The sequence below is a fragment of the Thalassophryne amazonica genome, chromosome 6 (assembly GCF_902500255.1).
Source record: "Thalassophryne amazonica chromosome 6, fThaAma1.1, whole genome shotgun sequence".
Taxonomy (NCBI): Eukaryota; Metazoa; Chordata; class Actinopteri; order Batrachoidiformes; family Batrachoididae; genus Thalassophryne; species Thalassophryne amazonica.
Genome location: NC_047108.1, coordinates 128,400,046 through 128,427,731, shown reverse-complemented (window position 1 = coordinate 128,427,731; position 27,686 = coordinate 128,400,046). Strand labels below are relative to the sequence as shown.

Sequence of the window (27,686 nt, the reverse complement as noted above, 5' to 3'; positions counted from 1 at the left end):
TGTAGAAACTGGTACAGGTGTTGACAAACTCATGGGTGTCCGCTTGGAGAGATGGCCACCAGAAATGCTGCTGAACAAGGTGTATGGTTCTATGAATGTCGGGATGACAGGAGAATTTGGAGGAATGAACAAACTGTAGGACATCAGATCTGGCTGAGGGGGGCACAGATAGGTGGCCGGAAGGTCCCGCTCCAGGGTCAGGATGAGTTCTTTGGGCCTCCCGGATGACTCGCTCAATGTCCCAGGTGAGGGCGCCTACAACCATGTGGCTGGGAAGGATGCAGTCTGGTGTAGGGGAGTAGTCCTCAGGAGTAAATTGGCAAGACAAGGCATTGGGTTTTACATTTTTAGAACCAGGTCTGTATGTGAGGGTGAAGTTAAATCGGCCAAAAAATAAAGACCACCTGGCCTGTCTGGAATTGAGTCTCTTAGCATTTTGAATGTAAGCCAGGTTTTTATGATCAGTCCAAACAACAAATGGAATTGACATACCTTCCAGCCAGTGTCTCCACTCCTCCAGGGCCTCCTTCACGGCCAAGAGTTTCCGGTCACCAACATCGTAGTTGCAATCAGCAGGAGAGAGCTGCCGGGAAAAAAAGCACAAGGGTGCAACAGATTGTCGCCCTCAGCCCGCTGGGAGAGAAAGGCCCCGATCCCGATGTCGGAGGCGTTGACCTCCATGACGAAATGGCAGTCCGGATCGGGTTGAATGAGGACAGGAGCGGTGGTAAACCTATGTTTAAGGGACTGAAAGGCTCGTTCGGCTTCAGTGGACCAATGAAAACTCGACTTAGAAGAAGTGAGTTTATGGAGAGGGGCAGCTACTTGACTAAAGTTACATATGAAACGATGGTAAAAATGAGCAAATCCCAGGAACTGTTGAAGTTGTTTGTGATTGGAGGGAGTTGGCCACTTCACTACGGCAGAGACTTTGGCTGGATCTGGTCTAATCTGATTGTGTTCAAATATGAACCCTAGGAAGGATACGGAGGTCTGATGGAAGGCACATTTCTCGGCTTTGAGGAAGAGGCTATTCTCAAGGAGATGTTTTAACACTAGATGGACATGTTGAATGTGTTCTGGCAGGTTCTTAGAAAAAATTAGAATGTTGTCCAAGTAGACAAAAACAAAACAATTAAGAAAATCATGGAGGACATAATTAACCAAAGCTTGAAAGACGGCAGGAGCCGAGTGAAACTGAAGGGCATAACAAGATATTCAAAATGCCCCAATGGCATGTTAAACGCAGTCTTCCACTCATCTCCCTCTTTGATATGGACTAAGGGGTAAGCATTTCTAAGATCTAGTTTGGAAAAGATGGCTGCTCCCTGCACAGAGTCAAAGGCGGAGTCTAATAGAGGCAAAGGATATGGTTACGAACTGTTATGGCATTTAACCAGCGGAAATCAATGCAGGGAGGGAGGGTCCCGTCCTTCTTCCCCACAAAAAAGAAGCCTGCCCCTAAGGGCGAGGAGGAGTGATGAATAAGTCTTGAATATACTGCTCCATTGCTTCCCTCCATCGATGGAGCAGTCATACGGTCGATGAGGAGGCAATGATAGTGAACGGCTCTTACTAAAGAGTTCTTGGAGGTCAAGGTACGCTTTAGGAACTATAGAGAGGTCTATGGGGGGAATGATAGACTCCCTGGAATTCTGGGTGGGTGGAACTGACGAACGGAGACAATGGAAGTGACAAGCTTCGCTCCACCGGGAAATGGACCTGGTTGGCCAATCAATGTCTGGATTGTGTAAGATTAACCAGGGGTGCCCTAAAACAATCAGTGGAGTGGATGTGTAAACAAAAAATTGAATAGACTCACGATGATTACCAGAAACTAGCAATGAGACAGGAACAGTCTGATGAGTTATAGCGGGGAGAGGAGTGCCGGTAAGTGCCAAATGCTGGATAGGGGAGGGTAATTCAATCACAGGAAGGTGAGCCTGGTCGATCACGCTAGGATCCAAGAAATTGGCGTCTGCACCAGAATCAAAAAGGGCCTGGAATTTAAATGACTTATTGGAAAAAAACTGTGACCGGGATTTAGGTATGTGAAGCGTTAGCCACTAAAAAACGAGAGCGGCTCACCAATAGCCCGGGGTCTATTGGCGAGCGTTCTCTTTTGGCCGAACTGGGCATTCACAAATAATATGTCCCCAGGCACTGCAATACAGGCACTCCCCGGCTGACAAGTGCTGTCTATGCTCTTCAGGTGTCAATCGAGCCCTACCGAGCTGCGTGGGTTCCTCGGTAAGGGGTGCTGTGAGTGCAGGGAGTGCATTCCTGGTGGTATGCAAGGAAGAAGGGGCAGGGTCCGCCTGCGGAGGGATCTGAGGGGAAGAAACGCGCGCCACACTTCGGCTTCTCTCTCACCGTCTTTCCCTTAAATTATTATCAATTTTAATGGTTAAAGAGATGAGGTCGTCGAGGGGTGAGAGAAGATCGTGGACCGCCAGCTTGTCTTTAAGTGTCTCGGATAAGTCGTTGATAAAAATGCTCCGTAGCGCGGCGTTCCAGCCTGATTTGGACGCCAAGATGCGGAATTCAATGGAGTATGCCACCATACTACGGTTCTCTTGCTTGAGGACCAACAATCACCAGGAGGTCGCTTGCCCCCACATCGGATGATCGAAAACCGTCTGAAACTCCTACTTAAACTGGCTAAAAGATGTTAACACCGGTGACTCCTGCTCCCATAACGCGGACGCCCACTCCAGGGCCTCCTTCCGAAGCAAGCTAACCAGGTAAGCTATCTTATCTTTATCTGTGGTGTACATGGATGGTCTTTGTGAGAAAACAAGCAAACACTGAAGCAGGAATGAAGCACATTTATCTACGGAACCAGTGTATGGGTCGGGGTGACAGAGGAAAGGTTCTTGACGTTGAGGTGTTAACGCTACTGTGGGGGCGCTAGCGGCAGCTGGCTCGGCTGACGGCGTTGTTGCTGGAGCGGCTAAAGCTAAGCTAAGCCTTGACAGAGTACAGAAATGCTGGTGCATAGCTGAGATACCTGTGATTCGAGGGATTGCTTTGATAAGATAAGGTGGACAGAAGTTGCTGTTGTTGACCAAGTAGCTGTCCCTGCAAACTGAGGGCCAGGCGAAGTTGCTCTGCTTCTGCTGAGTCCATTTGGTAGCCGGAATCTCCTGTTAGGGAAAAACCCACAAGACAGTTAATTAGGACCCAAAATGCAGAAAACAGGCCAAAGTACAAAAATATAATGATTTATTGATCTATATTGTAAATAGAATAAACCGAGAAGCCAAGCACTGGAGGAGGGAGAGACCGATGGAGCACACAGGAGACAGGAAAGTCACACCCAAACACAGTTTGTCCTGAACCAACTCAGAACAGGACCAGGTGGCACAATTAAGCTGACGGAACCAGGAGCTCTGGAAGCAACTTTTGTTTCCGGCGTCTCAGAGCGTGACGAGAAGAGGTATTTGTACAGGAGGTTGATGAGTGTGAATCCAATCAGTTCAACAGGTGGCTTCAGCAGTCACAGGAAGGGAGGGGGAGTGAGGCAGAACCAGCAGCCAGGTGCAGCCAACAAAGGTAGTAGAACAGAAACTGGCTTGTTGCAAACAAAAGTCAGCCTTTACAAAGATTTGTCTTAGAGTTTCATGACCTATGTCACAGAAATTCGTATCTGGACTTCTGCTAGTTCTATTCAAGATGCACATGAGCTCTGTCTTCTGTGTCACATGCCCACGTGGTCAGTGGCTGAGAAACAGGAAGACAAACCCTCACTGTAGAGTGGGGACGTGGCGAGCAGCAGCTCATTAACATTTAAAAGGCAAGTAAAGGCACCTTGACACTTGAACGAGTTTGATCCCCAGCACACAATCGTGCCAGTGCAGAAAGAAAATTTTTAAATGTTCAAAACCATTACAGTATATATGTATATCTTAAAAATAATTACCATATTCCAAATGCATTCTTCACCATGACCATGACGCGCACAAGACAACCTGCAGCTGTAGACAATTTCTCTGATACTGGGAGCGATGAGAAAATGGTTTCATCAGCCAAGTTCTGAGAGCAAATGTGTCACTGGCTACAAAAAAATTATTTTATATAGTGTGGTATCAGGCGGGACAAAGTGTGGTGTCCAAATTCGTGCTAGTGTCAAGATGCATTAATGCTATTTATACGAAACAGTGTTACAATGACAAAGCATATTTTACTGCAATCACCCACCATCCAGAAAAAGTGCAAAAACTGGATGAAAATCTTAATCCGGCTTGCATCTGAACAGGCTCGCTTATAAAGCACAGGCCTGGCAGCCTACCCGAAAAGGAAAGAAAGGAGCTAAGCCCTTGGCTGGATGTGATCAAAAGGCGCAACAAACGCTGCTTCTGCTTCAAATTTTTACCCTGATGGAACATGATCAAACACGTTTCAAGCCATAGTCACTACAAATACCTCGTTTAAAGAAGTTAAGACTAAGAATAACCCAAGGTTACTGCATAGTATCAACGATTTCACAAATCGGGATGAAATTTTTGAGCAGTTCAACAATTGGATCCCGATTTCAAATCTGGTGTGGATGATGATTGTAACCACTACGGATACCAAATTTATTCAAGATTGACAAAGATGGATCAATTTTTTTTTTTAATTTTTTTTTTTTTTATTTTCCTTTATATAGCGCCAAATCACAACAGAGTTGCCTCAAGGCACTTCACACAAGTAAGGTCTAACCTTACCAACCCCCAGAGCAACAGTGTTAAGGAAAAACTCCCTCTGAGGAAGAAACCTCAAGCAGACCAGACTCAAAGGGGTGACCCTCTGCTTGGGCCATGATACAGACATAAATTACAGAAACAATTCACAAAATGAATATTTAGGAAATGCTGTTGGTGCACAGGACAGGAGGGTCTCCAGCACAAATACCACACCCATCTCTGGATGGAGCTGCACCTTAAACAGAGAGAAAAAACAGAATCAGGCATCAGAAAGACAAAAAAAATACAGTATAATTTGTCAGCATTAAACAACAAGAAAAACAGGAAATACTAAGGTGATCGCCGGCCACTAGCCCTAAACTTCACTAAAAGACCCAGAATTTAGGTGAAGTTGAGGCCACAGCACGCTCCGTTTACTAATAAAATTAATTAAAAGAGTAAAAAGCGTAGAACTATACTATGCCAGTATGCTAACCATACAAAAGGGGAAATAAGTGTGTCTTAAGTCTGGACTTGAAAATCTCCACAGAATCTGACTTTTATTGATGCAGGGAGATCATTCCACAGAACAGGGACACGATAAGAGAAAGCTCTGTGACCCACAGACTTCTTATTCACCTTAGGGACACGCAGTAGTCCTGCACCCTGAGAACGTAAAGCCCGGGCCGGTACGTAAGGTTTAATTAGGTCAGCTAGGTAGGGAGGTGCCAGTCCATGAATAATTTTATAGACTAGTAGCAGAACCTTAAAATCTGATCTCACTGGGACAGGAAGCCAGTGAAGAGATGCCAAAATGGGTGTAATGTGGTCAAACTTTCTGCTTCGTGTCAAAAGTCTGGCTGCAGCATTTTGAACCAATTGGACACCCCTAATGCTAGACTGTAGTAAACCAGAAAATAGAACATTGCAGTAGTCCAATCTAGAAGAGACAAAAGTACGAATCAGGGTCTCAGCATCAGCCATAGACAGGATGGGACGAATCTTCGCTGGTGGAAGAAAGCAGTCCTTGTAATATGGAAAAAATTACCCCAAGGTTCCTCACTTTGTCAGTGTGATGTATGACACATGAGCCTAGGCTAAGTGTTAACTGGTCAAATTGATGCTGATGTTTCATTGGACCAAGAACCATCATTTTAGTCTTATCAGAGTTTAAAAGTAGGAAGTTTCTAGACATCCAGCTTCTCACTGATCCAAGGCAATCTTCTAAGAATTTTATGTGAATGAGATTACTAGCAGTTACTGGCATGTATAACTGAGTATCATCAGCATAGCAGTGAAAGGTAATCCCAAAACTCTGCAATATGTACCCAAGGGGTGCTATATAAAGGGAGAAAAGCAGGGGGCCTAAGACGGACCCCTGTGGAACCCCAAATTTCAAGTCACTAAGGTTAGAGGTAGTGTTACTGTACAAAACACAGTGAAAACAACTGGTCAAGTATGACGTCACCCATACAAGGGCACTCCCAGTAATCCCAAAATGATTTTCCAGTCTATCAAGGAAAATATGATGATCCACTGTATCAAATGCAGCACTGAGATCTAACAGCAACAGAACCGTAGTGGTGTCTGAATCCATTGTAAGCAGAAGATCATTCACCACTTTAGTGAGAGCCGTCTCTGTGGAATGATATTTTCTAAAAGCAGACTGCAGTGGCTCAAAGAGATTATTCTCAGTAAGATAGCCTACGAGCTGCCGTGACACCACTTTTTCCAGAATTTTAGAGAAAAATGATAGATTTGATATCGGCCAATAGTTTTTCAATACACTAGGGTCAAGATTAGGTTTCTTAAGTAATGGTTTAATCACTACAGATTTGAAACATTTAGGAACAGATCCAGAAGTTAATGAGAGATTAATAATTTCTGACATGATCAACAAGTTAATATACTTAAAAACGTGCCATGATTTGCTATTCGGGATTAAATGGGACAAAATTTTTCCTCGGTGGAATAGCCCCAAAAACTATGGCTAGAGATTGTATACTAACTGCATTGATGTTAACCATATGGGGTGTGAATAGTCAGCTATAGTTAGCATTTGTCATTTCATGTTAGCATCAAATGTAATTAGTGGAAGCGATAACAGTGTAAAACACAGAGATCATCAAGTAAACACGTAAGTCATGGATACGGTCTACCCAGCCCAGTCTCACGTTTGTTTTCATGATATTGCCATGAGATGAATTATATTTTTGTGACATGCTCACCCATTGCTGACTAATCTGAACCCTAATCATAACCTCAAATGTCTCCCCCCACCCATGTCACCCCAAATTTTGTGAAACTATCACGAAAATCTACTATATTTCCTGACGGTATCACAAACTATTAGCTTAAATCACTTTTTGTGATGCCATCACAAACTTTGCATGAGATCGGTTTGGGTCTTCCTCAGCTTGGGTATTGACGAACCATTATTGTCAACCTGTCAATCATGGCTAAGATCAACAGCTAACAGTAGCATTAACAGAGGTTACAGGGTGACCCCGTATGTTAACATTAACCACTAATGTGTGCTACATACACTAACACTAACAGCGGTTAAAATTTTATTGAGTCAGTCGTGAAATGTGGCATGTCAATATGCCCAATGTTCAGTATAACCAGCAGTAAGCTCCATTATTGGAAAGTTTGTTACTCTGAGAAAACTTTAATGTCAATAAATGTTTGTGGGGTTCATTGGGTACAAACTTTCATATTCTTAAGAAACCAATGGCCAACTAAAGAAAAAAAAAAAAAAACCTGACAAAAACAAATGGTATAAAATGACCCCTTTAAAACAATTTATTCCAGTAATTTGAAAAGCTAAAAAAGAAAGCTCCTTTGTCGAGGTGGAGTAAAAGTCAGTGAAGAAAGGGGCATGTTGGTTTTGCAGATAAGTGATCCGTGTCCCGCCGCCAAACCTAAACAAATTCCATTTTAGACAGCTCAGCAGCTCGTCTTTATCTCCTCTTCTATCTCAATCAAAGCCACTTGATGTTTGGGGAAGAGTTTGGGAGAGATTCAAACTTTATGCTCGGAACAGTTTCACATTTGAGTGAAAACGATGGCGCACTGTGCATATCGACGTCTTTTCCAGAGTGTGTCAAGGCATTGTCTATTATCTCCCAGAGTGATCACCACCTGCTTCAGAGCAGACTAATTTGTTAGAAGTGACTCATGTGAAACTAGGAAAAACAACCTTAAATCATAATACACACTACTATGCATAATATATTTGGCATATCAGGAGCAAAACACGGAAAATGAGCTAATCAGCAGGTATACTGGTTCCATCACTGTGGATTGAGAATTCTTGAGAGAGACTTTCTCTTTCTGCTGAGAAAACACTTCTTCCATAGATTTGCCAATGTGCACAACTTGCTGGTTTGCATGTGTTTGCTTGCTCGTTGGCCAAAATCTTTCAATTCTGATGAATACATTTTCCACAATGTAATATTTATATGCAAGATACAAGAGAAAACGACGACTGGCATACTGTTTTGTGAAATGTCAGCCTGATGGCATTCTCGCTAGTTTGGGGTTGTGCACATAATACAATAAACACACACACACACACACACACACACTGACCACATGTAACTACACCTTTATACTGTGACATTCAACTCTGTATCACAGTAGTGGTACAGTGTTTCCCCTATAATAGCACGAGCCTGGTGGGTCACCAGGCCAACTTAATTAAATACCTTTGTTTATTTTTTAAACCTGTTAAACAGTGTAAAATGTTTGACTCATGAAGCTTTTCATCCACGTTTTAACTTTTAAGGAGAAGATTTGAAAATGAAAATACTTTTGATCAAATCAGATCATTATTAAAGGGGTCATGCCAAACCAGTTTTGCTGTGCCTTTTACATTTTCATGTGTTTGATGTTTAATATTAAATAGTTCTTGGTGTGTTTTCACAGAAATTCTGTGTTCTCACAAAAATTCACTTGCTAAGTTAGCTAAGCTGACATCAATTATGGACGACCTCTCCCCTCGACCCTTTGGGGTGAGAGGGGTTATTTGTACCAAATTTACCTTTTGGTACAAATAAAGTAACCTTGAACCTTGAACCCTTACATGAGACTGTGGGAGCCTTAAGCAGCTCCTTCAGCAATAGACTGCTGCAGCCTCTGTGCAAAACAGAGCACCTCCTCAGGTCATTTATTCCAATTGCAGCCACACCATATAATACCTCAAAATGTTTCTAGCACCATAATCACCTGCTGATCTTGCACTATCAACTACGTCTACCTTCACCTTTTGTGCTTTATTACATGCACAACTGTGCAATGTATCTTGAGCAGTACTTTACCATATACTGTATATACATACTTATCCTCACTATATTCTATTTTTCACATTCACATCAGTATTTATGCAACCACCAGCAAACATTGCAATATACTTTAGTCACCTTTCTTTAATGTAAACATTTTTCTTTCTCTTTACTACTGTATGACTCTTGCTGCTGCAACAAATGATTTTCTCCACTGTGGGATCAATAAAGTTTATTTTATCTTGCTTTAAAAAATCCTGGCATGTAAAGTGAAAATTGCCTTACTTGAGGTTGTTGAAATACACTTTAATGAATGAATCAGTAATGAATCGTGCTCACTGCGTTCACGATGAGCCATTTTACCAAAGTACATAAATGACAGTTTGTTTTTATACAATAAAGTATTTCTGTAATTGTTTTCAATGAAAGTGAAGTTTTCTTTTACACCCTGCTTAGCACCTCAGTTTTTGCTCCCTGTGCCTCATGATTTGAGGGGTTTTTCCGTGACTACCAGAAAATAAAAATTCTCGGGGAAACATAGATGCCAAAATAGATAAACAGGAACATAATCGACTGGCCAAGGCTTTTAAATCTGCATTTGGCAGACTCTCCAAACATGTATGGAGCAACATCAAACTCAAGAAAGAAAAGAAAAGAAAAGCTCAGCAACCCTCCCATGTGGTACAGGGAGCTGTGGGACTTATTGCCGTCATAAACGCCCTCTGGATAGTTTCCATCAGTGCTGCCTCTGCACCAGTCTTAACATTCACTAAGTGATTTCATCACAAACACTCAGATCCTTGAAATAGCTAAAGTCAAAAATACTGAGGCTGTGATATGAAAGTCCTCTGGTTCTGTTTAAAGAGCTGGGCAGTGGCCACTGTGACAGAGGGGCGCCGCCAAAAAGATACAAATACCAGCTCCTCCTGTGGCATGGAGCAAGAGAAATGGACAAGACTGGCAGCCGGCAGTGAAGTATGGCACCAAAGAGCGTCTCAGACAAAACATCTCATGACTCCAGCAAGCCAAGTCTGGGACACGACACCACGCAAACTCCTTGGGTACTGGAAGGCAACCACCCAGGCAGAGATGTGGGAATGAGTACAGCCACGCAAAGAAGTACTTGCATCCATCCAGACTTCCCCTGCAGACACTTCTTGAAAGGGTAGTTGTAAAACAGCTAACTGATCAGCTGCAGAGGAATGGTCTATTTGAAGAGTTTCAGTCAGGTTTTAGAATTCATCATAGTACAGAAACAGCATTAGTGAAGGTTACAAATGATCTTCTTATGGCCTCGGACAGTGGACTCATCTCTGTGCTTGTTCTGTTAGACCTCAGTGCTGCTTTTGATACTGTTGACCATAAAATTTTATTACAGAGATTAGAGCATGCCATAGGTATTAAAGGCACTGCGCTGCGGTGGTTTGAATCGTATTTGTCTAATAGATTACAATTTGTTCATGTAAATGGGGAATCTTCTTCACAGACTAAAGTTAATTATGGAGTTCCACAAGGTTCTGTGCTAGGACCAATTTTATTTACTTTATACATGCTTCCCTTAGGCAGTATTATTAGACGGTATTGCTTAAATTTTCATTGTTACGCAGATGATACCCAGCTTTATCTATCCATGAAGCCAGAGGACACACACCAATTAGCTAAACTGCAGGATTGTCTTACAGACATAAAGACATGGATGACCTCTAATTTCCTGCTTTTAAACTCAGATAAAACTGAAGTTATTGTACTTGGCCCCACAAATCTTAGAAACATGGTGTCTAACCAGATCCTTACTCTGGATGGCATTACCCTGACCTCTAGTAATACTGTGAGAAATCTTGGAGTCATTTTTGATCAGGATATGTCATTCAAAGCGCATATTAAACAAATATGTAGGACTGCTTTTTTGCATTTACGCAATATCTCTAAAATCAGAAAGGTCTTGTCTCAGAGTGATGCTGAAAAACTAATTCATGCATTTATTTCCTCTAGGCTGGACTATTGTAATTCATTATTATCAGGTTGCCCTAAAAGTTCCCTAAAAAGCCTTCAGTTAATTCAAAATGCTGCAGCTAGAGTACTGACGGGGGCTAGAAGGAGAGAGCATATCTCACCCATATTGGCCTCTCTTCATTGGCTTCCTGTTAATTCTAGAATAGAATTTAAAATTCTTGTTCTTACTTATAAGGTTTTGAATAATCAGGTCCCATCTTATCTTAGGGACCTCGTAGTACCATATCACCCCAATAGAGCGCTTCGCTCTCAGACTGCAGGCTTACTTGTAGTTCCTAGGGTTTGTAAGAGTAGAATGGGAGGCAGAGCCTTCAGCTTTCAGGCTCCTCTCCTGTGGAACCAGCTCACCAATTCAGATCAGGGAGACAGACACCCTCTCTACTTTTAAGATTAGGCTTAAAACTTTCCTTTTTGCGAAAGCTTATAGTTAGGGCTGGATCAGGTGACCCTGAACCATCCCTTAGTTATGCTGCTATAGACGTAGACTGCTGGGGGGTTCCCATGATGCACTGTTTCTTTCTCTTTTTGCTCTGTATGCACCACTCTGCATTTAATCATTAGTGATCGATCTCTGCTCCCCTCCACAGCATGTCTTTTTCTTGGTTCTCTCCCTCAGCCCCAACCAGTCCCAGCAGAAGACTGCCCCTCCCTGAGCCTGGTTCTGCTGGAGGTTTCTTCCTGTTAAAAGGGAGTTTTTCCTTCCCACTGTAGCCAAGTGCTTGCTCACAGGGGGTCGTTTTGACCGTTGGGGTTTTACATAATTATTGTATGGCCTTGCCTTACAATATAAAGCGCCTTGGGGCAACTGTTTGTTGTGATTTGGCGCTATATAAAAAAATTGATTGATTGATTGACTGTGGCAGAGCCAACCTCACATATGGTCTTTTTTGTTCAACCCCTTGAATTACATAAAGCTGGAAGTCGACACCATGAACACATCTTTATTGTTTCATTTTCACTCCACAGAGATAAAATGACAAGAATTGTGTCACTGTCCAAATACTTATGGACCTGCCTGTAAGTTGTAAGTCATTACATTTCTCAAACACAGTAGCAGCAATAAAATTCCTCACAAGTCTTTGGGTAAGCGAGAAGTGACCACTTTGGCATGTTGTTACAGACTGAGGGCTGCAACACACACAGGCTCATTTTTTCATCACTGCTCATGGAAATTTTTTATGTGTTGGAAAAAAAATGCTTGAAAATGTTAATGTTCACCCAGAGCTTTTTGTCCAACACAAATTCAATTACACTTTCAAAAAAACAAAACAACAACAAAACTCCATACAACAACAACAAACAATGTGAAGGGTTTTTTTTTTTACCTTTCTTGAATAGGCTGGAATCTCCCATGTGTCTTCTGTCATGTCACGTCTTCTTTTTACAAAAATTCCTTTACTGCTCCACTCTACTGTGAAGCTGTGATGCAACAGAGAAAATTTCTCTCTGCACAGTTTTTCTAATCACATCTACAGAACCCTGTAACTCATTGAGTGTCTTGGTGGCTTCCCTCACTAATGTCCTTCTTGCATAGTCAGTCATTTCTTTTTTTGGAGCATTGCCTAATCCAGATTTACTGTACAGTACCATACTGTCAATAATGACTGATGCAAATTAAGTCCAAGATAATATTCAATGAGTTGAAAAATGTTCATGTTCATTTTCCTATAGTATGCTTTCCTATAGTTACTTTAGATAGACACCAGTACACTCACACACTCACAGCTTCTGCTTCTACAGCTTAGCCTACTAACTATATTTGATTTTACTACTAGTCTACATACTAAATGACCTATACTACAATCTTCTCCTGTGATGTCTTATCCTTCTTATGTCTTATTATTTATTATATTATATATACCTTTTTCTTGAGCCGCTTGGGTGGGTAGGGAGAGTTCCCATGGGATAAAAAAGCTTTTTAACCCATCATCCCTGGTTCCCTGTGGCTCTACCCTACTCTATTCTACTCTTCTATTTTACTCTTCCTTTTTAGATATTAAGATATACCTTTGTATACTGACATAGTTCCACCTTAGAACTGGAATATATTATATATATTATATAGTATATAAGAGATACCTTACTGAATTTGCATGTATCCATCCCCTGATGTGTCAAGAAAACAGTTTAATCAATCAATCAATCAATTTTTTTATATAGCGCCAAATCACAACAAACAGTTGCCCCAAGGCGCTTTATATTGTAAGGCAAGGCCATACAATAATTATGGAAAACCCCAACGGTCAAAACGACCCCCTGTGAGCAAGCACTTGGCTACAGTGGGAAGGAAAAACTCCCTTTTTTACTATACAGGTTACTATATATGTACCAGTACCTGTGTCACAGCTACATTTTATGTCTCAGTTTTTGATTGCGTTGTTTTTTTTGTTGTTGTTCAGAAACTTTGGGTGTTTCATTCCAGCTGTGTCATGAACAGTGTCAGGGGTTGGACAGTAAAACTGTAGATGGTTGGGTGAATTAGTCCAAATCAATGCTATCATCTTATAACTCACCGAATTAGGACTGATTAGTTTGTGGTGAACTTTGATGTACTAGAACTAGATCAATCCCGAGAGGCACTTTCTTTGGTCTATGCAATATCCCATAGACATGTCTGCCACCTGCTGGATGATTAATGCACGTTGGATGGATTAAGGAACTTGAGGAGCAGCTGTAGTTGGATTTATTAGCAGTATTGCTGAACACTGTTTATGCCATGTCCTTTACACATTCCACACACCGACACCCACCTTCACATCAGTGTCACCAAACAACATATGCAACCAACTGTGGGTGGGAAACTATGTCCAGTATGTGGGCAAATAGATAATGATGTACACAACAGAGCGGGAAAGCAAAACCGGAATTAGGGATGGATAGAACATGCAGGTGGAGAGGATGCCAAAACCTTTTGTTGTTACTGCAGATTAGTGCTGGCAAACTCGAAACACTGTTCAGTAACCTTTCTGAACCTGGTTTGAAACATTGTTCAGTAACCAGTTTGAAACACTGTTCCAGAGTTTGTATCAAAAAGAAGCCACTCTAAACACTGACACCTGCTGGACATTTCATGATTGTGCATGATGAATTTCATATTTAACGGCTACAGTCAGTGCAGGTCTATAAGTGCACCAGCATGTATGATGCTTGTTAATTATTAGATGAAAATTCAGTATTTATCAATGCATACTGTGTAAGTAAATAAAATGTATCACCACTTTTTAGCCTAAAACATTATATATCTAAATATATAATATTTATTTGGTGATTAAATAACAAATATTTATTGTTATCATCAGTCTGCTGTATTTAATTACATTTCTCAGTCATTAAGAAAAGGGGTGTGTTTTTTTTTTGGGGGGGGGGGGTGTTATTAGTGGCAACTGCCAATACTTTTTCTGTTTGTTTGTGGCAATCAAATTTTTGCAAAAATTAGGTTTATATATTTAATAATGTTTCTTTTTTTTTTTAAACTGACACATAAAAAAAGAAAAGAAAAATAAACCCTTATTTGCTTTTGTTGAAATCAGAATTTTTTTTTTTTGACAAAACTGATTTTCTGTTGTTGCACTGATAAAAATTCAATGGTGCATGAAATGTTTGCTCAGTACTGTATAATGTTTTGCGTTATAGTGGATGACATTGTAGTTGTACGTCTTCGTCTGTTGGCGCAGGTTTCTGAGCACCAGAGAGTGGACCCGTTAGGATCATGGATGGACTTTGTCAAACGACCCGTTGGCAACTTCCCTGGAAAGTGTCCTAAACGGAAACGACCCCTGGTAAACTCAGTAGACTGTGTGTTCTTCAGACTAAAATAAATCAATAAAATGACTTCATTAGGATGGTTACATTCTCTGGCAGATTGACATATGTGCTTGCTCTCTGGTAATTAAGGTGTAAATGAGTAAATATTTTCTAATGATGTTTGGTGCATGTTTTCTGGCTTCTATTAGCCGGGCCCACCTGGTCCTCCAGGTCCTCCTGGCCCACAGGGACCTCCTGGATCTCCTGGGGCTGAAGTGACCCAAGACGTTCTTCTCCAGGAGTTCAAAGATATGATTAGAGGTAAACTCCAGCTCCTGTTAGGTTGCACTGTAAATTTTTAGACTATGTCTTTTTGATGCACAATACTTTGGCAATAGGTCTTCTTTTGGTTTGACGTCATGAAAATTCAGTCAGGTATATCTTCTATTATACATTCCAAATGTAAGGTGGGACGCTACTAGTGTTTACTAAGGTACATCTAAAGATCTAAAAAAAAAAAAAAAAGGTAGAGCCACTTAGGTGCCTGGTCATGAGAACCAGGGATGGTAGGTTGAAAAGCTTTTTTTATCCCATGGGTCATGGTCTTGTATTTCCATCAGAGGCTACAGAAAGACGGGCAGCAACGCTGGACAGACAAACCAGCCCGAGCCAGTTACCAATGGCCGTTCTCACTCTGGAGGGGATGACCTCGTACCGGCGAATAGAAGAGGCTTTCCACTGTAAGCTCAAGGGACCCATGGTGGTTGACAAGAAGACGCTGGTGGAGCTCCAGAACTTTCAGACAGTATGTTTGTTTTAAACCAAAGAAATATTTATGAACTGCCTCAGCTTTGCTCTTTGCATGGCTGAAAAAAGTAGAGTTTTAGCTGATCCCCTTCAAAGCGGTTGCATGCTTTGTTTCTGACTCTCATCTTAACTATTTATTTAAAAGAGCAAGCATTAGTTTGCATGTACTGTGAGAGAGGATTCTTCTCCCCGGTCAAGCAGTGCCAATGTGGAGCCCCAACTGGCATTTCGGTCGAAAATATCTCCTTTTTAAATTCTCCACATCACTCTCCGGGCGGCATACAAAAGGCACTCTGTCTCTGCCTTGGACTAAAGCGTGGAGAGGACAGAAATAGACACAGTTTGAAACAGCATGCTGTAGTGGAAGAATTGTGCCCTGTTGGGACGGGCTGACCAGACGGGGGGAGTGTGGCTGACGTTTTGCCATGTTACTTAACACGCTGCCACAGCATTCTCTTATTGACAGCTTTTACTTTATTGGGTTGCATTCTGACCTACATTTTCCCTCAGGAATCTGTGCGTTACCTGTCAAATGTAAAGATATTATTTGCTGTACTTTCAGCCACCAGCTAAAGGAGCCTTCCTCAGAGGGTCGGGGATGGACCAGTCCACAGGGAGATTCACAGCTCCCATCACAGGAATCTACCAGTTCTCTGCTAACGTCCACATCGGTAAATAACCGTGGCGCTCTGCTAACTGCATGCACCGCTAAACGAACTCTCAAGGGATCCTGGAGCTTTATTAAAGCACCCCCCCACCACCATAACATGTACTGCAAAAAGAGGGGAAAATCAGGCCCAAACAGACTGTATACCCTCTATCTGTAGTCTAAATTCATATGTATTAGATGAGTCATATTTTGTACCATTTGAGTAGAGTACAACGGGATACCTGGGTCTGGTTTTATGAAGCAGTACTAAGGGAGCTAGTCAAAGTTTAAAAGTGGTGGCATGCTGTGGGGACAGACTAGTCAAGTTAGACCTGTCTAACTCTCGTCCAAAGGTCTAAACTTTAGGCCACCCATTTGAGGTAGTTTAAGCCTGTTAGGGCCCCTTCACACATAGTGTGAAGTTTGGATGAAGTACACACTTAGTGCACATGACACAGGAGTCGTGTGCAAAGCATGTAATGTCGTCCCTGTCGACAACACCTCGTACACCTGTTGCTACAACTATTTGCACACACAAGTGCCTGAAAGACAAAGTGTGTGCTGTGCGAACCCATCGCACCCTCTCACAGCAGGTGCCGGCCAAATTCCAGGTGACACGTACAAACATCTAACACTGCTCAGGTGGCACTTAGAAAATGTGTGGCCAGTTGCACTCTTGGCACGATAACAGACTGCAGACAATTTTGTCAAAGTCCCACACAAGTGTGGCTTTGGTGTGTGCGCTGAGATGACAGGAGGTGTGTCCTCCCACTGAAGCAGCTGTGGAAATCTGTGGACCTGGACACCACGTACTGTGTTTGGACTTACATGGACAAACAACTGCCCACTGTGACGTGTGTGTGTGTGTGTTTGCTGTTATCAAGTGGACATAAATAAAAACATATATCACTGTGGTGACGTGCTGCAGTGAGCAAGCGTGCGCACGTTGACAGGCTGCTCCCAGGTTGAAACAGACCATCAGATCAGAACACGCAGAAGGCGATCTCACTGTCACATCACCCATGTGAGCTCTGTTCCACATGGTGCGGTGTCTTGTAGCGCGTCCTCCACAAGACATGCGGGTGCGGCCGCGGCCGGTTAGAGACGCGCCAGCAGATGTGGACATGAATGAGATGAGTGAACTACTTCTCAATCATGTTATTTATGACTGTATGTCAGTGACCATGGGTCATCACCAGAGGAACAGGCGGATCATATTTGTTATTGCTCACTTGATAAATGTGTTTTTATATGGTGTGCGATTTTAATTTTTTTTTTTGTAATACTTCTATGTCCTTCCTGATATGAGGCAGATTCCCGCAGCTTTCAAAGAACAGCTCTGTAGCTCAGTGGTAAAGTTGCTGACTGGGAATCAGAGCTTTTGAAAGGCACGAATTTGCATCAGGGGGTTGGTGTGGTTTTTTTCTTCTTTTAAAAAAAAAAAATTATTCCACATAAGCAGCATGATGTGGTCCCACAGGTACCGGCTGGTTTTTATTTTTTATTTATTCCACATAAGCAGCACTTGATAAATGCGGCGTTTTTATATGGTGTGTGATTTTAATTTTTTTTGTAATACTTCCATGTCCTTCCTGATATGAGGCAGACTCCTGCAGCTTTCAAAAAACAGCTCTGTAGCTCAGTCGTAAAGATTCTGACTGACAATAAAAGCTTTGGGATGGCGTGGGTTCGTGCAGAGATCGATCACTAATGATTAAATGCAGAGTGGTGCATACAGAGCAAAAAGAGAAAGAAACAGTGCATCATGGGAACCCCCCAGCAGTCTAAGTCTATAGCAGCATAACTAAGGGATGGTTCAGGGTCACCTGATCCAGCCCTAACTATAAGCTTTAGCAAAAAGGAAAGTTTTAAGCCTAATCTTAAAAGTAGAGAGGGTGTCTGTCTCCCTGATCTGAATTGGGAGCTGGTTCCACAGGAGAGGAGCCTGAAAGTTGAAGGCTCTGCCTCCCATTCTACTCTTACAAACCCTAGGAACTACAAGTAAGCCTGCAGTCTGAGAGCGAAGCGCTCTATTGGGGTGATATGGTACTATGAGGTCCCTAAGATAAGATGGGACCTGATTATTCAAAACCTTATAAGTAAGAAGAAGAATTTTAAATTCTATTCTAGAATTAACAGGAAGCCAATGAAGAGAGGCCAATATGGGTGAGATATGCTCTCTCCTTCTAGTCCCCATCAGTACTCTAGCTGCAGCATTTTGAATTAACTGAAGGCTTTTCAGGGAACTTTTAGGACAACCTGATAATAATGAATTACAATAGTCCAGCCTAGAGGAAATAAATGCATGAATTAGTTTTTCAGCATCACTCTGAGACAAGACCTTTATAATTTTAGAGATATTGCGCAAATGCAAAAAAGCAGTCCTACATATTTGTTTAATATGCGCTTTGAATGACATATCCTGATCAAAAATGACTCCAAGATTTCTCACAGTATTACTAGAGGTCAGGGTAATGCCATCCAGAGTAAGGATCTGGTTAGACACCATGTTTCTAAGATTTGTGGGGCTAAGTACAATAACTTCAGTTTTATCTGAGTTTAAAAGCAGGAAATTAGAGGTCATCCATGTCTTTATGTCTGTAAGACAATCCTGCAGTTTAACTAATTGGTGTGTGTCCTCTGGCTTCATGGATAGATAAAGCTGGGTATCATCTGCGTAACAATGAAAATTTAAGCAATACCGTCTAATAATACTGCCTAAGGGAAGCATGTATAAAGTGAATAAAATTGGTCCTAGCACAGAACCTTGTGGAACTCCATAATTAACCTTAGTCTGTGAAGAAGATTCCCCATTTACATGAACAAATTGTAATCTATTAGATAAATATGATTCAAACCACCGCAGCGCAGTGCCTTTAATACCTATGGCATGCTCTAATCTCTGTAATAAAATTTTATGGTCAACAGTATCAAAAGCAGCACTGAGGTCTAACAGAACAAGCACAGAGATGAGTCCACTGTCCGAGGCCATAAGAAGATCATTTGTAACCTTCACTAATGCTGTTTCTGTACTATGATGAATTCTAAAACCTGACTGAAACTCTTCAAATAGACCATTCCTCTGCAGATGATCAGTTAGCTGTTTTACAACTACCCTTTCAAGAATTTTTGAGAGAAAAGGAAGGTTGGAGATTGGCCTATAATTCAATCAATTTTTTTTTTATATAGCGCCAAATCACAACAAACAGTTGCCCCAAGGCGCCTTATATTGTAAGGCAAGGCCATACAATAATGATGTAAAACCCCAACGGTCAAAACGACCCCCTGTGAGCAAGCACTTGGCTACAGTGGGAAGGAAAAACTCCCTTTTAACAGGAAGAAACCTCCAGCAGAACCAGGCTCAGGGAGGGGCAGTCTTCTGCTGGGACTGGTTGGGGCTGAGGGAGAGAACCAGGAAAAAGATATGCTGTGGAGGGGAGCAGAGATCGATCACTAATGATTAAATGCAGAGTGGTGCATACAGAGCAAAAAGAGAAAGAAACAGTGCATCATGGGAACCCCCCAGCAGTCTACGTCTATAGCAGCATAACTAAGGGATGGTTCAGGGTCACCTGATCCAGCCCTAACTATAAGCTTTAGCAAAAAGGAAAGTTTTAAGCCTAATCTTAAAAGTAGAGAGGGTGTCTGTCTCCCTGATCTGAATTGGGAGCTGGTTCCACAGGAGAGGAGCCTGAAAGCTGAAGGCTCTGCCTCCCATTCTACTCTTACAAACCCTAGGAACTACAAGTAAGCCTGCAGTCTGAGAGCGAAGCGCTCTATTGGGGTGATATGGTACTACGAGGTCCCTAAGATAAGATGGGACCTGATTATTCAAAACCTTATAAGTAAGAAGAAGAATTTTAAATTCTATTCTAGAATTAACAGGAAGCCAATGAAGAGAGGCCAATATGGGTGAGATATGCTCTCTCCTTCTAGTCCCCGTCAGTACTCTAGCTGCAGCATTTTGAATTAACTGAAGGCTTTTTAGGGAACTTTTAGGACAACCTGATAATAATGAATTACAATAGTCCAGCCTAGAGGAAATAAATGCATGAATTAGTTTTTCAGCATCACTCTGAGACAAGACCTTTCTGATTTTAGAGATATTGCGTAAATGCAAAAAAGCAGTCCTACATATTTGTTTAATATGCGCTTTGAATGACATATCCTGATCAAAAATGACTCCAAGATTTCTCACAGTATTACTAGAGGTCAGGGTAATGCCATCCAGAGTAAGGATCTGGTTAGACACCATGTTTCTAAGATTTGTGGGGCCAAGTACAATAACTTCAGTTTTATCTGAGTTTAAAAGCAGGAAATTAGAGGTCATCCATGTCTTTATGTCTGTAAGACAATCCTGCAGTTTAGCTAATTGGTGTGTGTCCTCTGGCTTCATGGATAGATAAAGCTGGGTATCATCTGCGTAACAATGAAAATGTAAGCAATGCCGTCTAATAATACTGCCTAAGGGAAGCATGTATAAAGTGAATAAAATTGGTCCTAGCACAGAACCTTGTGGAACTCCATAATTAACTTTAGTCTGTGAAGAAGATTCCCCATTTACATGAACAAATTGTAATCTATTAGACAAATATGATTCAAACCACCGCAGCGCAGTGCCTTTAATACCTATGGCATGCTCTAATCTCTGTAATAAAATTTTATGGTCAACAGTATCAAAAGCAGCACTGAGGTCTAACAGAACAAGCACAGAGATGAGTCCACTGTCCGAGGCCATAAGAAGATCATTTGTAACCTTCACTAATGCTGTTTCTGTACTATGATGAATTCTAAAACCTGACTGAAACTCTTCAAATAGACCATTCCTCTGCAGATGATCAGTTAGCTGTTTTACAACTACCCTTTCAAGAATTTTTGAGAGAAAAGGAAGGTTGGAGATTGGCCTATAATTAGGTAAGATAGCTGGGTCAAGTGATGGCTTTTTAAGTAATGGTTTAATTACTGCCACCTTAAAAGCCTGTGGTACATAGCCAACTAACAAAGATAGATTGATCATATTTAAGATCGAAGCATTAAATAATGGTAGGGCTTCCTTGAGCAGCCTGGTAGGAATGGGGTCTAATAAACATGTTGATGGTTTGGATGAAGTAACTAATGAAAATAACTCAGACAGAACAATCGGAGAGAAAGAGTCTAACCAAATACCGGCATCACTTAAAGCAGCCAAAGATAACGATACGTCTTTGGGATGGTTATGAGTAATTTTTTCTCTAATAGTTAAAATTTTGTTAGCAAAGAAAGTCATGAACTCATTACTAGTTAAAGATAATGGAATACTCAGCTCAATAGAGCTCTGACTCTTTGTCAGCCTGGCTACAGTGCTGAAAAGAAACCTGGGGTTGTTCTTATTTTCTTCAATTAGTGATGAGTAGAAAGATGTCCTAGCTTTACGGAGGGCTTTTTTATAGAGCAACAGACTCTTTTTCCAGGCTAAGTGAAGATCTTCTAAATTAGTGAGACGCCATTTCCTCTCCAACTTACGGGTTATCTGCTTTAAGCTACGAGTTTGAGAGTTATACCATGGAGTCAGACACTTCTGATTTAAAGCTCTCTTTTTCAGAGGAGCTACAGCATCCAAAGTTGTCTTCAATGAGGATGTAAAACTATTCAATCAATCAATCAATCAATCAATTTTTTTATATAGCGCCAAATCACAACAAACAGTTGCCCCAAGGCGCTCTATATTGTAAGGCAAGGCCATACAATAATTATGTAAAACCCCAACGGTCAAAACGACCCCCTGTGAGCAAGCACTTGGCTACAGTGGGAAGGAAAAACTCCCTTTTAACAGGAAGAAACCTCCAGCAGAACCAGGCTCAGGGAGGGGCAGTCTTCTGCTGGGACTGGTTGGGGCTGAGGGAGAGAACCAAGAAAAAGACATGCTGTGGAGGGGAGCAGAGATCGATCACTAATGATTAAATGCAGAGTGGTGCATACAGAGCAAAAAGAGAAAGAAACAGTGCATCATGGGAACCCCCCAGCAGTCTACGTCTATAGCAGCATAACTAAGGGATGGTTCAGGGTCACCTGATCCAGCCCTAACTATAAGCTTTAGCAAAAGGAAAGTTTTAAGCCTAATCTTAAAAGTAGAGAGGGTGTCTGTCTCCCTGATCTGAATTGGGAGCTGGTTCCACAGGAGAGGAGCCTGAAAGCTGAAGGCTCTGCCTCCCATTCTACTCTTACAAACCCTAGGAACTACAAGTAAGCCTGCAGTCTGAGAGCGAAGCGCTCTATTGGGGTGATATGGTACTACGAGGTCCCTAAGATAAGATGGGACCTGATTATTCAAAACCTTATAAGTAAGAAGAAGAATTTTAAATTCTATTCTAGAATTAACAGGAAGCCAATGAAGAGAGGCCAATATGGGTGAGATATGCTCTCTCCTTCTAGTCCCCGTCAGTACTCTAGCTGCAGCATTTTGAATTAACTGAAGGCTTTTTAGGGAACTTTTAGGACAACCTGATAATAATGAATTACAATAGTCCAGCCTAGAGGAAATAAATGCATGAATTAGTTTTTCAGCATCACTCTGAGACAAGACCTTTCTGATTTTAGAGATATTGCGTAAATGCAAAAAAGCAGTCCTACATATTTGTTTAATATGCGCTTTGAATGACATATCCTGATCAAAAATGACTCCAAGATTTCTCACAGTATTACTAGAGGTCAGGGTAATGCCATCCAGAGTAAGGATCTGGTTAGACACCATGTTTCTAAGATTTGTGGGGCCAAGTACAATAACTTCAGTTTTATCTGAGTTTAAAAGCAGGAAATTAGAGGTCATCCATGTCTTTATGTCTGTAAGACAATCCTGCAGTTTAGCTAATTGGTGTGTGTCCTCTGGCTTCATGGATAGATAAAGCTGGGTATCATCTGCGTAACAATGAAAATGTAAGCAATGCCGTCTAATAATACTGCCTAAGGGAAGCATGTATAAAGTGAATAAAATTGGTCCTAGCACAGAACCTTGTGGAACTCCATAATTAACTTTAGTCTGTGAAGAAGATTCCCCATTTACATGAACAAATTGTAATCTATTAGACAAATATGATTCAAACCACCGCAGCGCAGTGCCTTTAATACCTATGGCATGCTCTAATCTCTGTAATAAAATTTTATGGTCAACAGTATCAAAAGCAGCACTGAGGTCTAACAGAACAAGCACAGAGATGAGTCCACTGTCCGAGGCCATAAGAAGATCATTTGTAACCTTCACTAATGCTGTTTCTGTACTATGATGAATTCTAAAACCTGACTGAAACTCTTCAAATAGACCATTCCTCTGCAGATGATCAGTTAGCTGTTTTACAACTACCCTTTCAAGAATTTTTGAGAGAAAAGGAAGGTTGGAGATTGGCCTATAATTAGGTAAGATAGCTGGGTCAAGTGATGGCTTTTTAAGTAATGGTTTAATTACTGCCACCTTAAAAGCCTGTGGTACATAGCCAACTAACAAAGATAGATTGATCATATTTAAGATCGAAGCATTAAATAATGGTAGGGCTTCCTTGAGCAGCCTGGTAGGAATGGGGTCTAATAAACATGTTGATGGTTTGGATGAAGTAACTAATGAAAATAACTCAGACAGAACAATCGGAGAGAAAGAGTCTAACCAAATACCGGCATCACTGAAAGCAGCCAAAGATAACGATACGTCTTTGGGATGGTTATGAGTAATTTTTTCTCTAATAGTTAAAATTTTGTTAGCAAAGAAAGTCATGAACTCATTACTAGTTAAAGATAATGGAATACTCAGCTCAATAGAGCTCTGACTCTTTGTCAGCCTGGCTACAGTGCTGAAAAGAAACCTGGGGTTGTTCTTATTTTCTTCAATTAGTGATGAGTAGAAAGATGTCCTAGCTTTACGGAGGGCTTTTTTATAGAGCAACAGACTCTTTTTCCAGGCTAAGTGAAGATCTTCTAAATTAGTGAGACGCCATTTCCTCTCCAACTTACGGGTTATCTGCTTTAAGCTACGAGTTTGAGAGTTATACCATGGAGTCAGACACTTCTGATTTAAAGCTCTCTTTTTCAGAGGAGCTACAGCATCCAAAGTTGTCTTCAATGAGGATGTAAAACTATTCAATCAATCAATCAATCAATCAATTTTTTTATATAGCGCCAAATCACAACAAACAGTTGCCCCAAGGCGCTCTATATTGTAAGGCAAGGCCATACAATAATTATGTAAAACCCCAACGGTCAAAACGACCCCCTGTGAGCAAGCACTTGGCTACAGTGGGAAGGAAAAACTCCCTTTTAACAGGAAGAAACCTCCAGCAGAACCAGGCTCAGGGAGGGGCAGTCTTCTGCTGGGACTGGTTGGGGCTGAGGGAGAGAACCAAGAAAAAGACATGCTGTGGGGGGAGCAGAGATCGATCACTAATGATTAAATGCAGTGTGGTGCATACAGAGCAAAAAGAGAAAGAAACAGTGCATCATGGGAACCCCCCAGCAGTCTACGTCTATAGCAGCATAACTAAGGGATGGTTCAGGGTCACCTGATCCAGCCCTAACTATAAGCTTTAGCAAAAAGGAAAGTTTTAAGCCTAATCTTAAAAGTAGAGAGGGTGTCTGTCTCCCTGATCTGAATTGGGAGCTGGTTCCACAGGAGAGGAGCCTGAAAGCTGAAGGCTCTGCCTCCCATTCTACTCTTACAAACCCTAGGAACTACAAGTAAGCCTGCAGTCTGAGAGCGAAGCGCTCTATTGGGGTGATATGGTACTACGAGGTCCCTAAGATAAGATGGGACCTGATTATTCAAAACCTTATAAGTAAGAAGAAGAATTTTAAATTCTATTCTAGAATTAACAGGAAGCCAATGAAGAGAGGCCAATATGGGTGAGATATGCTCTCTCCTTCTAGTCCCCGTCAGTACTCTAGCTGCAGCATTTTGAATTAACTGAAGGCTTTTTAGGGAACTTTTAGGACAACCTGATAATAATGAATTACAATAGTCCAGCCTAGAGGAAATAAATGCATGAATTAGTTTTTCAGCATCACTCTGAGACAAGACCTTTCTGATTTTAGAGATATTGCGTAAATGCAAAAAAGCAGTCCTACATATTTGTTTAATATGCGCTTTGAATGACATATCCTGATCAAAAATGACTCCAAGATTTCTCACAGTATTACTAGAGGTCAGGGTAATGCCATCCAGAGTAAGGATCTGGTTAGACACCATGTTTCTAAGATTTGTGGGGCCAAGTACAATAACTTCAGTTTTATCTGAGTTTAAAAGCAGGAAATTAGAGGTCATCCATGTCTTTATGTCTGTAAGACAATCCTGCAGTTTAGCTAATTGGTGTGTGTCCTCTGGCTTCATGGATAGATAAAGCTGGGTATCATCTGCGTAACAATGAAAATTTAAGCAATACCGTCTAATAATACTGCCTAAGGGAAGCATGTATAAAGTAAATAAAATTGGTCCTAGCACAGAACCTTGTGGAACTCCATAATTAACTTTAGTCTGTGAAGAAGATTCCCCATTTACATGAACAAATTGTAATCTATTAGACAAATATGATTCAAACCACCGCAGCGCAGTGCCTTTAATACCTATGGCATGCTCTAATCTCTGTAATAAAATTTTATGGTCAACAGTATCAAAAGCAGCACTGAGGTCTAACAGAACAAGCACAGAGATGAGTCCCACTGTCCGAGGCCATAAGAAGATCATTTGTAACCTTCACTAATGCTGTTTCTGTACTATGATGAATTCTAAAACCTGACTGAAACTCTTCAAATAGACCATTCCTCTGCAGATGATCAGTTAGCTGTTTTACAACTACCCTTTCAAGAATTTTTGAGAGAAAAGGAAGGTTGGAGATTGGCCTATAATTAGCTAAGATAGCTGGGTCAAGTGATGGCTTTTTAAGTAATGGTTTAATTACTGCCACCTTAAAAGCCTGTGGTACATAGCCAACTAACAAAGATAGATTGATCATATTTAAGATCGAAGCATTAAATAATGGTAGGGCTTCCTTGAGCAGCCTGGTAGGAATGGGGTCTAATAAACATGTTGATGGTTTGGATGAAGTAACTAATGAGAATAACTCAGACAGAACAATCGGAGAGAAAGAGTCTAACCAAATACCGGCATCACTGAAAGCAGCCAAAGATAACGATACGTCTTTGGGATGGTTATGAGTAATTTTTTCTCTAATAGTTAAAATTTTGTTAGCAAAGAAGTCATGAAGTCATACTAGTTAAAGTTAATGGAATACTCAGCTCAATAGAGCTCTGACTCTTTGTCAGCCTGGCTACAGTGCTGAAAAGAAACCTGGGGTTGTTCTTATTTTCTTCAATTAGTGATGAGTAGAAAGATGTCCTAGCTTTATGGAGGGCTTTTTTATAGAGCAACAGACTCTTTTTCCAGGCTAAGTGAAGATCTTCTAAATTAGTGAGATGCCATTTCCTCTCCAACTTACGGGTTATCTGCTTTAAGCTACGAGTTTGTGAGTTATACCACGGAGTCAGACACTTCTGATTTAAAGCTCTCTTTTCAGAGGAGCTACAGCATTCAAAGTTGTCTTCAATGAGGATGTAAAACTATTGACGAGATACTCTATCTCCCTTACGAGTTTAGGTAGCTACTCTGCACTGTGTTGGTATATGGCATTAGAGAACATAAAGAAGGAATCATATCCTTAAACCTAGTTACAGCGCTTTCTGAAAGACTTCTAGTGTAATGAAACTTATTCCCCACTGCTGGGTAGTCCATCAGAGTAAATGTAAATGTTATTAAGAAATGATCAGACAGAAGGGAGTTTTCAGGGAATACTGTTAAGTCTTCTATTTCCATACCATAAGTCAGAACAAGATCTAAGATATGATTAAAGGTGGTGGGTGGACTCATTTACTTTTTGAGCAAAGCAATAGAGTCTAATAATAGATTAAATGCAGTGTTGAGGCTGTCATTCTCAGCATCTGTGTGGATGTTAAACATCGCCCACTATAATTATCTTATCTGAGCTAAGCACTAAGTCAGACAAAAGGTCTGAAAATTCACAGAGAAACTCACAGTAACGACCAGGTGGACGATAGATAATAACAAATAAAACTGGTTTTTGGGACTTCCAATTTGGATGGACAAGACTAAGAGACAAGCTTTCAAATTAATTAAAGCTCTGTCTGGGTTTTTGATTAATTAATAAGCTGGAATGGAAGATTGCTGCTAATCCACCGCCCCGGCCCGTGCTACGAGCATTCTGACAGTTAGTGTGACTCGGGGGTGTTGACTCATTTAAACTAACATATTCATCCTGCTGTAACCAGGTTTCTGTTAGGCAGAATAAATCAATATGTTGATCACTTATTATATCATTTACCAACAGGGACTTAGAAGAGAGAGACCTAATGTTTAATAGACCACATTTAACTGTTTTAGTCTGTGGTGCAGTTGAAGGTGCTATATTATTTTTTCTTTTTGAATTTTTATGCTTAATAGATTTTTGCTGGTTATGGTAGTCTGGGGAGCAGGCACCATCTCTACGGGGA

At 41.2% G+C, this 27,686-nt stretch overlaps 1 protein-coding gene across 1 annotated transcript in view; it reads left to right on the top strand.

The window, feature by feature from the left end:
- c1qtnf12 (C1q and TNF related 12) overlaps window positions 1-27,686 on the top strand; it is a 112,344-nt gene that overhangs the window by 62,300 nt on the left and 22,358 nt on the right. The window contains exons 2-5 of the mRNA XM_034173430.1: window positions 14,641-14,745; window positions 14,920-15,031; window positions 15,331-15,515; window positions 16,080-16,188. Coding sequence (XP_034029321.1) covers window positions 14,641-14,745; window positions 14,920-15,031; window positions 15,331-15,515; window positions 16,080-16,188 — 511 coding nt within the window. The remainder of the gene's footprint in view (window positions 1-14,640; window positions 14,746-14,919; window positions 15,032-15,330; window positions 15,516-16,079; window positions 16,189-27,686) is intronic.